General features: G+C 34.2%; 1 protein-coding gene across 1 annotated transcript; it reads right to left on the reverse strand.

The window, feature by feature from the left end:
* Positions 1-8,494: 8,494 nt before the first annotated feature.
* On the reverse strand, positions 8,495-10,605 carry LOC120072676 (Homeodomain-like superfamily protein). The gene is made up of 5 exons (XM_039025117.2): positions 10,147-10,605; positions 9,853-10,070; positions 9,351-9,744; positions 9,188-9,264; positions 8,495-9,088 (listed from the first exon to the last, which is right to left on the reverse strand). The coding sequence occupies exons 1-5, from the start codon at positions 10,343-10,345 to the stop codon at positions 8,831-8,833; spliced, it is 1,146 nt and encodes a 381-aa protein (XP_038881045.1). The 5' UTR covers positions 10,346-10,605; the 3' UTR covers positions 8,495-8,830.
* Positions 10,606-11,176: the final 571 nt, after the last annotated feature.

The following is an 11,176-nucleotide window of genomic DNA, read 5'->3' on the forward strand; positions in this document are numbered from 1 at the left end:
TAGTTCCAATCCCTAATTCCTTAATCAAATTATTTTGATTCGTAGGCTTAGTTTAGTTTTTTACTCTGTGCAAAACAAGTATAATCCTGGAATAATAATGTCCATTTAATTTATAAAATAAAAAATTGAATTATGAATCCCCTTTTGTCGAAGCTCTTACGGTGTTTGAAGAGATCTTGAAAGACCCCTATGAGATTCAATTTTGTTAATGTCATCTGTTTTTCAACAATTTATTTTATTAAAAATGTTATTATCCTATATTTATTTTAAATTAATATATAATGAAAAATCAAATACAATTTTTTATTATTTCAAGTCTAGCTAACTAAGTCAAAATAAGCATAATTCTACTATCAAATACTTAACTATTAACTTTAAGTTCTGAGAGCCTGAATTTCCTCTCATAGCAGCCTGTATTATACTCATATCTCGATGGTCTCCAACTTATGGTGGCATATATAATGAATAAAGGGTTTTTTGTATGGATGACCTTATTTAGGAGGCCTAAATGAAAAAATGGTCACCTATTGAAAAAATAAAAGAAAGTGACCTTCTACTTACATTATCCATGTGTGATTTTATCGCTTTGCATCTGAGATAAACCCGCACACCTGCACTACCAAGGTACTCGATCCTCGATGGCTCATCACTCGATACCCCGATACATGGCCACTCGATACGATGGTAATTGGCACTTGCATACTCAATCATAGTCATGTCATACTCAATACTCGATCTTTTTAAACTTTTTGAATTCTTAACCTATTGAAGTCCATTATTTCACCACTTCAACTTGTTGCTCAGACTATTATCTCTCGTCTTCCAATTTTATATCCCTCGACGACTGCACCTCTTGACTCGAAACTCTCTCGATTCTCTCTGCATCAGTAACATTCTTCTCTTTGTTTATATTTTGGCATCATTCACCTCTTTCTTTGTTTATATTTTGGCATCATGTTCCTCGATATGCACTTGCATGTTCCTCGATACTCGACTCATACAATTTTCATTTTGGTTTTCATATCTTGCATGTTTGGCTGCAGCTCCATTTTTTTATTTTCATATTTTTGGTATTCTAGATAGTCTACATTTAGGGTTTGAGTAGAATAAGTCATGAAGGTGAAAAATCAAACGAATGTTCGATAATAGACCATCTAATCACATGTAATGTAGTGAGTAAGGGATACTATGTAGCATATATCAGGTATTGGGTATCGAGCAATCGTGTATCGAGTATATAACGAAATGCTTACTTTCTGGTGTTTTTTTGTTATTCTATGTAGTATGGCTAGACAATTCAAGATTTCTCCCAAGGATCGTCTCCTAGGCTAAGCAACCAATTTATCCTCTCACATTGGGACGACTAACAAGATAGTGAAAGAGAAGCTTACTCCCACTCAGCTTACCCTCTTCAAGAAGATGATATTTGGGTGATTTGTGGACATGAACATTATCCTCAACAGTCCATTGGTCCACTACATTCTATTAAGGGAGGTTATAGGTGATATAAAGGATGCAATAACATTCGATTTGAATGGTATGGTTGTAACATTCTCCAAAGAAGACTTCCTATTGGTGACGGAATTGTGGTGGTCACCTAATCCAATAGTTGTGAAGAGGGTTGAAGCACCTAGATCACTACTAATAGGTACTTCAAGCATGATTTTGCAGGGGACACTCACATTGGCACCTTAGAGACAATGTACAAGGAGATGGAGTTTGAGAACGACATGGATTCTGTGAAGATGACATTGGTCTATTACACTAAATTGTCTATAATGGGGAAGGAGAAAACGAGGACTAATGTTGACAAGACCTTATTAATTGATGTAGAGGATTTGGATTACTTCAATGGCATAGATTGGGGAAACGTTCTATGAGAGAGGACGTTACTTGGACTACAAAGAGGATTGAGTGGCTGATAACTACAAGAAAAAGTCCAAGAACAATGAGAACTACATTGTCAAGTACATCCTACCAGGTTTTCCTCATGCATTCCAGGTGATACTCATTCCTTGACCATACGAGATCTACTTATTTTAGTTACAATATTAGTTACTACTTATTCTTGTTTTATAATAATTTATTAATTATGGTAGGTGTGGGCATACAAGATTATATCAATGGTTATCGGAAAAGCTATAACCCAATTGAATAGACATGTTGTACCTCAATTCCTGAGGTGGAAGTGTACATACTCACTACCAACTAGAACAATACAGTGATACATGTTTGAGACCAGTGAGGTTAGTGTATTACATCAATATTTACTCAAATTTAAGGTGAAGGTCACATATAACTAACAAATTCTTCGTTGTTTTGTATAGACAAAGATCACACCCATACCACTGATCATGTTGGATAGGAAGAGGTAGTATAGGGACATTAGGATTGATGAACAACCTGCATATGAGTGCAGTGATGTCGAGAGGAGCTCCTCATAGACACACAAATTGGGATTTGGCAAAGATTTGTTGTTTTATCTCTTTGTTTTTTTTTAAAGCATGTTTCCTATAATGTTTATCCATTATTATTTATGTTTTTTTTTATTTCCTTAAAAACTGGAAAAAAAAATGTAAGGTCATCTCACATTTCTGCGAGAATTCAATTTCCTTCACATTTGACAGAAGCAGAGTTGGTTGTTCTTCATTCACACAAAAAGACCACTCCTCAAAATAAATTGGGTTGGTTGTTTTTCATTCACAAGGAGGATTACTCTCTAAAACAATCGAGGCTGACGATTCTTCATTCCCAACCTCTTCCTCTTTTATCATCACATTCTCATTCACACATGTTCCAACCTTTTCTATTGTCACATTTGGATGCAATACATTCACTATATTTGTTGGAAATGTCCTATAACTCGTAGTTCATGTTAAACATTCTATTTATCAATAATAATGACATGTTGATTTTGCATCTTATTATGAAAATCCAATAAACGCATCCTTGGCTATAGTCTGAATATTGTAACTTTATATAGTGATATAAACAGGATCAAGTTGACAGTAAATAGTCTAAATGGTCTAATAAGTATATGGATAAAATTGGGTATCTCATCCTGGTAACACTTTTGGATGCGACCCACTCTGTAGTTGTTACAAAAAGTTGTAAAGTGCTACAAACGATGTGATCCACAAATCGTTCATGTTGAGACATGTGAGTGGACGCATCCTATGCAATGAGTTTGCATATAAACTGGATCACGAAAATAGTCACTTTTCTTTATAACGACTGTTTACTGTTAAAACTGACTATTTCATTTATCAAATAACCTAGGTTAACTCGATCTTAATCATGAGCTAGCTATGAACTCCTGTTTGTTCGAGATTATCCTTTGATATGCAAATGGTGAGAGTAGTCCAACAACACTGCTCAATAAGCTTACCATTTTGGGGATAAGATCGGATGAATAGCTGGGGACATAGCCTTGCAAGATGGAATTCACTCCTACCCTATTTAGGGTTAGCAGATAGGTTGTTCTCTTAAGTATTGATTCTAGGTCTTGAACAATCGAGGCCCCACCTTCTCGTGATAGAGAAAGGATTTGATTCATAGAGATTATGAATTAGAATTATTCATTAAGAAACAAGATGTATTCACAGGGGTAAAACGATAATTTTGACCTAGCTGTGATTACGAACAACCTATGAATGATCGACTTACTGATTATGGTTATTAAGTGGACATAATATATCTACAGTGAGGGGAGTTCAACTATTGGCTATAGTGGAGTGTCTCATTAGTTAACGAATGGGGGTTAGATTAGACTAATGACTTTAGCCGATTAATCTCGAATCGATAAAACCCATGATCTGTAGGTCTGCAAGGTCCCCCTACTAGCTCGTACATGGTTAAGCTTAAGAGTAGTTTGAGAAATTAATTTGAAACATTCAAATTAAATGGAATAGGAGAATATATATTTAAATATGATTTAAATATATGAAGATGTTGTGACAAAATTAATTTAATATTTGATATTAAATTAATTTTTTAGAAAATCATTTTTATAAATCAAAATGGTTTTGAAACCAAAATTTGATTTTAAAAGAAAATTGGAAAATCGGTTTTGCATGTTCAACATGGAAAATGTTGATTTTCCAATATCATCTTCTTCATGCTCACACAAAACCCATTTCCTTCTCTTCATTGATACTCCAAGCATGAGCTGCAAGCCGTGCATTTCTCTTCTTTGCATGTTCATCTGCAATAAATAAAGAAGTTTGGAGTGATTTAAAGGTATGGATAACACAGAAATTTTGAGAGAAAATTTCAGTGAGAAGAAAGAGTTATTCATAGTGGGCTGCTTGGAGTTCTTCACTGTTCTTCATCGTTTCAAGTTGTTCTTGAGTCCCACAACTCGGTCTAAAGCTCCAAGAGGATAGTGGGGAAGATCTTGAGGTGGTTGACGGTGATCTTTGGTGAAGACTACTGATGTACAATCAAGTTCTTGGAGAGTTCTTCAAAGGTATGATCTTAAAACCCTATTTTTAGAAGAGCATGCTTTAGTTTCTGCCAAAATTAGTGAATTTGAATGCTTATGGATCCTTGATACTTCCACTGCATGTTATCTAACTCTAACAATATTAACATCGATGTTGTCATTTTCCAGTGAGACACTCGATGGATAAACATCATGCTCATTGACATTCGCTTGACACATAGGTTGATCTTTTCTCTCTATGTAATCAAATGTTGCCTCATGATGAATTTCTTGAATTTTCTCAAGATTTACAAATACTTGAGATCTAGTACAATCATACTTTGATAGGAGAAATTGGACATCAGTATCGTCCATTAAGCATGTTGGAGGATAATACATATCCATCTTATATGTCACCCTCATTATAATCTTGAACTCTGTCGAACTAACTTGCATGATCTCATATACTAGATTTACCAACCCATTATACGTCAATGTACTCGGAACTAGCAAACCCTTCAAACGGCCTCTAGTATAGCATTCTTCTGTGTCATCCCATGTACCACCATAACGTATGAATAGATACTTCTCCATCTTTTAAGAAAAACATACAGAAAGTTAGTAATTAGGAAAATAGGTTACTGTTAAATATCCACTCTTTGCTTCCTGCTACTTAATACTCGACGCTCGTCACTTGATACTCGGTACTCTCAACTCGATACTTACTGTTTCATAGCTTTCTCTCCCCTCATCTTTGCTCTACTAGGAACTACTCGCATGTCTCAGTGCACACTCATAAACTCACATTCACTCGTTCTCTTTGTTACGTTCGTATGTCTCGCACAATGTCGAAAAAGTAAAAGCATGAGCAAAAATGAGAGAAAATAGCACATTTACTTACTTAAGGTGTGAGACAAGATAGTAAAATGATCTAAATGCCTTTATGACTTGATTTCTGTTAACAAGATCAGGTTTTGTGAAAGTGAATTTTTTGGAGAGAAAGTGAACTCGATTTTCTCTTTTATGTTTAAGTTCTATTTGTTCTTAGTTAATAAAAAAAATTACTTCACTTTTCAAGAAATTGATTTGAAAGAATCCTGATAATTGTCAGGAAATTCTCCAATTTGTGTATGTTCGTACATGAGCATTAACTACAGAGTAGGTCTTCAATGGCACGGGTAATTCAAAATGATTGAGTATAAAGTATGACGCGACATGAACGAGTATGATGGATCGTACACCATGCATCAGAGTATTGAGTGACCATGTGTCGAGGATTGTTTGACGAGCCATCGAGGATCGAGTTTCTTGATAGTGCAGACGCGTGGAATGCATCTCAGGGGCAAAGCGGTAAAATCACACGTGGATGACGTAAGTAAAATGCCACTTTCCATTACTTTTTCAACAGGTAACCATTTTTCATTTGGGTCTCCCAAATGAGGTCATCTATACAAAAAAAATTCAATGAACAGACTAAATAATATTTCATTAGCGAAAGTCAGCGATATCAAGTAGTTGATATTATTGCCATGTCCTAATGAGTATTCTAGAAAACAAAAGTAACTATGTAGTTATAGCTTTGGGGTTTCATGGAAAGGTGGGAAAATGAAATTAAATAAGTTTTAGGAAGGAATGAGATTCTCCCTTTTTGTAAAGGAATTTTTAAAGATGTATTTATACTTTGGTTCCTAAATTCAGGCAAAGAATCAACTACCAATGGGTTGTGAAAGTTTTCTGGGTACTGCATGGTTGAGCTAAGGTTGGTGAAGGCATCAACATTTAAGTCATTCTAAGAGTACTTTCTAATATAATTGTGATGCTTATGGAAATCAAATTCACTTCAAAACTAAGTTACCTTCTCAGTGAATTTTTTACATATTTTTGAAAAACTTCAAGCGCATTTCGATTGACTTAAGAAAAAAGTGATTTTCAAAAAACTCATTTTTATTTAAATATATATATATATATATATATTTATAAAAATCGATTAAAATACACTTGAAAAACTATTTTATGTGGTTACCAAACATACAAATTTCTTCCAAAATAACTTATATTTAAATTAAACATTTGAAAATATATTTCAAACACACGCTTCTTCTAATTGGGTGCATCAATTTCATCTTGAAAACTACTCAAAAATTGAGCCATTGAGTTTACGTATCAACATGGAGGTTTTATTTACTTGATTGACAAACTTATGCTCTAATCAACATTTTTATAAAAGAAATGGACCATAATCTAAGTCGTAATCATTATTATCCACTCGTAATTGATGTTCAAATTGCCTCAATTTGATTGTTCATATTATTAAATCTGTTACATATATTGAGTTTATGGAATACATTATGCATATGAAAAAAAAAATGATATTTACTGATTTCTCAACATGAGGATAACTTAACTGAAATAAGACATATACTTTTGATCGATAAAAATGAATGGATGAACTTCGATTGTTTATACCTTATTCTTCAAATTGTAAGCATCTTGTCTCAATATCTAAAATAAGATTTGACAACTTGGCAAATATACACATTTTGTTGTTCCCTTTCTATATTTGTATTAAAAGATTTACTAGCCACACGAGGCCTGTTTATCCCTCAAAATATGTTAAAATACTATATTGTGTGGTTCATGTATTTTTAATAAATCTTAAATTTAGTTCATCACTAATTTGTTGTTGATTTTTTTTTTTTTTTATGAAAAACTATTTTCTGTTAATATTTTTACTATAAATTTTGGAAACATATTTAAATATTATATTTTGTTGCATGAAATATATTATTGTTATTGAACCAGTTTTGAAAAAAATGAACTTCCACGGACTAACTTTAAAATTTATTAAATGTATATAAACTAAATTGGACATTTAAAAATATTTGAATTAAAATTAAACAAAAAGAATCAAAATAGTATTTTAACCTCATAGAAGAGTACTCTAAACACAAATAATTATTAATGATTACTAATTTTGATCATATCATTCTATTATTTCAACCAAATCCTAACATACCTGTGAAACTTGTTGGTTCTAAATACAGTTTTGAGAATATATGTCTATAGCCTAACATGTTTAGCCAATACATCTATTTGAAAAATACAGAAAAAACTAACATAGAATTTTTAAAAACACATTTTATACCTAACAAAAATATCTTTTGATTGGAACTTTTAGAGAAGGAAAGTACGACGTGAATTGACGTAAATAATGTGATTTGTTAGATATATTATGAATCTTACAATGTTTTTCTTTCTCTCCAATCAAGATATCATCTCTTTCTTTCGAAATGAATTGATTTAGTTATAAACAATTTGATGGTACTCACATTTGATGAAGTCGTCATTTAGAAAAACCTTTAATTCCAAATCTACGTATACTATGATGAATATTAGTAAGTTGTATGATATTCTAGCATTAACATAAAACTGTCAATCAATTGAGTTAATATGATGAACATGACGATATAAGAGTAGAAATCAAACCCAATGTTAAGAATAAGAACACTCATCTCAGTTGCACCATTACTCCAACTCTTCCATTGGTGCCAAGAAAAAGCCAAAATTTTCTCAATCTGTTTCTCGATTGCTTTATTTATGCGATGATGCTATATTCCATTAACAATTGGAGGAGAAGATGCCACCCACGTGCTTGGCAAGTGCTCATCCACCGCATGCTAAGTTGATAACATGGTGAGAATCCACGTGAGAAGTAGCTTCTCTTATCAATTCATCAAGGGAGCAGAAAAGCTTCAGAATTCAGATGGTGCCTCTGTTTGTCAGTCCCACTCCCATTTCTCTCCTTTCTCGAAATACTATCTTTTAACTCACCATTGTGTAAACAAAAACATAACTTTCCATTATAAACTAATACATATTTAAGTGCACTGAAAAGGGTTCGTTAGGTAGATATTATCGAATAGTACTTTTAAGGGGAGATATTACAAACAATTCATTTCCGACTCAACTATAGCTAATTGTATTGTGATATAAGAATGAATGAAACAATTGTGGAATAATCGATAATATTGTTGTTCATTAGACGAGGTTGCCGTTGCTTTAGATGGAATCGAGACAGAAGATTGTAATGTCTTGTTATTTCCTACAATACAATTGCATTGGTGAGAGGCCAATACGCCAATCTCCACCAACATTGAAAAGTTACTCTTCAAAAAGATCAGTTTTAAAAGTAACATCCTCATCATCCAATACTACTTAATTAACTTACTTACTTACTACTAAACATTAACAAAGAAAAAAACAAATAACTTTGTAAGTTACAATTATACCTTATTCTTTTGTGTCTACAAAATCAGAAATTTCAGATTCCCCATTTTGTATCCATTTCTCTGCAAAACTTGTCGGAACTGAAAAACACCCATTTCATTCGTTTATCTTTCCAATTCCTCACACATCTCCATGTTTCTGAATCCTTCCTTTCCAACTATGACCGTCCGATTTCGCATCTTCTTCCCCTTCCATACTTTCCCCTTCTGTTATCGACAGAGCTTTTCCAGACCCACCGCCGTGAAGTGGCCCATCTGGGGATCCTGCGTGTGTCACGCTTGTTTTTAAGTGGTTCTCGCCGCCGTGTTCTCCCGGTATCCACCCCTCGCCGTTTGAACCTTCCGGCGGGGACAATTTTCGAACGTGAAGCCTGTACTTCTGTTTTAACAAGAAAAAAGGTTTCTACGTTTAGAAACTGAGAACTTAAAAGGAACCCAGAAATTATTTTTGTCTTTTTTTTTTGTTTGTTAATCCTACTTGTAAATGGCTTTTCACTTCGTCGTTGGTGAGGCCGTCCACTTGCATCAATTCCCTTATCTGTTTTGGTGTTGCCACTGCGGAATTGGAATAGATTAATTAATTGATTCTCAGATTTAAAATTTTTTCCATTGGATCAAAATTGTTGGAATTATTCTTTTACCTTGAGATCCGCCGAGTCGATGCAGTGCGTCGACAAAACGCCGGTGGAGCTCTGGCGACCAGCACCGTCTCTGTTTCCTTATAGTCTGTTGCTGTTGGGACAGTTTTGCTTGTCCTTTCATTTGTGCCGCCGGCGAAGATAACCCAGAAACAGCGGCTCTGCCGCTCCGTCCACCGCCGCCGCCGCTCTTGACGGTTAAACTAACAGGAAAGGGATCGGAGATTGGGGTCATCAGAGTAAGTTTTGGGACTTCGGAAAACGCTACATCTTCTTTTGTGGCTCTTTTTACAAAATTGTTTTGATCTTTGAACAATTCGAAGGCTCTTCGTCTTTTTGCACAATCCCAGTTTTCGATTGGGGTCTGTGGCACAGACCGATCGTCTTCATCCCCATTCTGTAATTAAAGCTAATTAAAGCTAATCCCGAAAAAAAAAAAAAAAACCCCTCCATTCCATTCAACTCAAAAAGAGGAATAATTAATTAAATCTCTGTTAAAAGTTACCAAGTTCATATTTGATTTGGGGTTTGAGATTTCGTCATCAACAAAATTGAAATTGGTGGTCCACAACTGAGAAGAACTCAACCACTTCCTCGTCTTCCTCTTTTCGCTTTCCTCATGGGTTTGATCGGAACTTCCCTTCAATGGAATGAACTCTTCAATCACCGGCTGATCCTTCAACGACTGAAACTGCAACACCTCCTCTTTCAATCTCAAAATAGCTGCAAACCCACGAATCGAAACGTCAAAAAACCCGAAACCCATATTCTAAAATCAGAGAATCCGAAAGAGACCCACCATCTTGCAAGAGAAGAACACAGAGAGGAAGCTCTCGTTTAAAGGCATCGATTTTCCTCATTTCATCTTCCAATCTTTTGACATAATCATCGAGCTTAGAGCGTTTAGTAAAGGAATCGGAGATAGATGTAAGTTCGTGAAGAATTTCGGGAATGGTTTTGGGTGAGAAGTCCAAAGACAAATCTAAGCTGAGTTCCATAATCAAAATTGGTGTTGAAAATCAGCGGCTGTGTTGAATTCTCTGTATGTTTATCTCTAACATTTGCAAAGAGAGAAAACAGAGAATAGACAGAGAAACAGAGATTGGGAGAACGTATTTATAAACAGCGCAGATTCAGGAGGCTAAGATTCGATGGTGGGTTTTGTGTTTTTAGACGAAATCGGGTCGTCGCATCTAGAACAATAAATCGGCGACTCGGGGAAATTAAATCGAATCGGTTTGGTCGAGTTGCCGAGTCTGGTGGTGTTGGAATCTTTGGATTCCATTAGATCGTAATCACGCGGCGAATTGTTTACTGTTTTTTTTTTAATTTTTTATTTATTTGTTTTTACTGTCTTTAAATTAATAATGCGTCTCTTTTTCAAATTTCCAAAAAGAAATTTCTACTAGATTCTTCGGTGGGTGGGTGCGCCAAGAGAGGAATCGTGGGCCGAAAGCAACGGTGTCTTTGACCTACACGTAATTTTAACTATCATTTGAGGGCAATTTTGATATTTTCTGCCTTTCCAATTTACCATTCTCGTCGCTTCCATTTCCATTTTATTACCTGGCGTAGCATTAAGTTTCCCTCCAGATATTTTCAGTCATATTTTTACATTTTCATGGGTTCTATGACATGTTAATTTGTTTAAAAATTATAAAATATTAATTTATTAATTTAAATTTATTTTCAAAATTTTTATTTTATAATTTTTCTAAAAATCTATTGACATCAACATTATATTGATATTTTCGTTAACATTTTAATAAAATTAAGATCTCGATATTTTCATCAACATCAATCTTTCAAATTTTGTTACCTAGTAAATT

This window comes from Benincasa hispida, chromosome 3, assembly GCF_027475165.1.
Source record: "Benincasa hispida cultivar pf3 chromosome 3, pf3_genome.v1.1, whole genome shotgun sequence".
Classification (NCBI taxonomy): domain Eukaryota; kingdom Viridiplantae; phylum Streptophyta; class Magnoliopsida; order Cucurbitales; family Cucurbitaceae; genus Benincasa; species Benincasa hispida.

Excerpts from the sequence above, each read along its gene's own strand:
- LOC120072676 (XM_039025117.2), bottom strand. The coding sequence starts at position 10,345 with ATGGAACTCAGCTTAGATTTGTCTTTGGACTTCTCACCCAAAACCATT. Across the intron at positions 9,745-9,852 it reads CCAAATCAAATATGAACTTG|AATGGGGATGAAGACGATCG; the intron begins GTAACTTTTAAC and ends CTTTAATTACAG. Across the intron at positions 9,089-9,187 it reads AAGTGAAAAGCCATTTACAA|AAGTACAGGCTTCACGTTCG; the intron begins GTAGGATTAACA and ends TTGTTAAAACAG.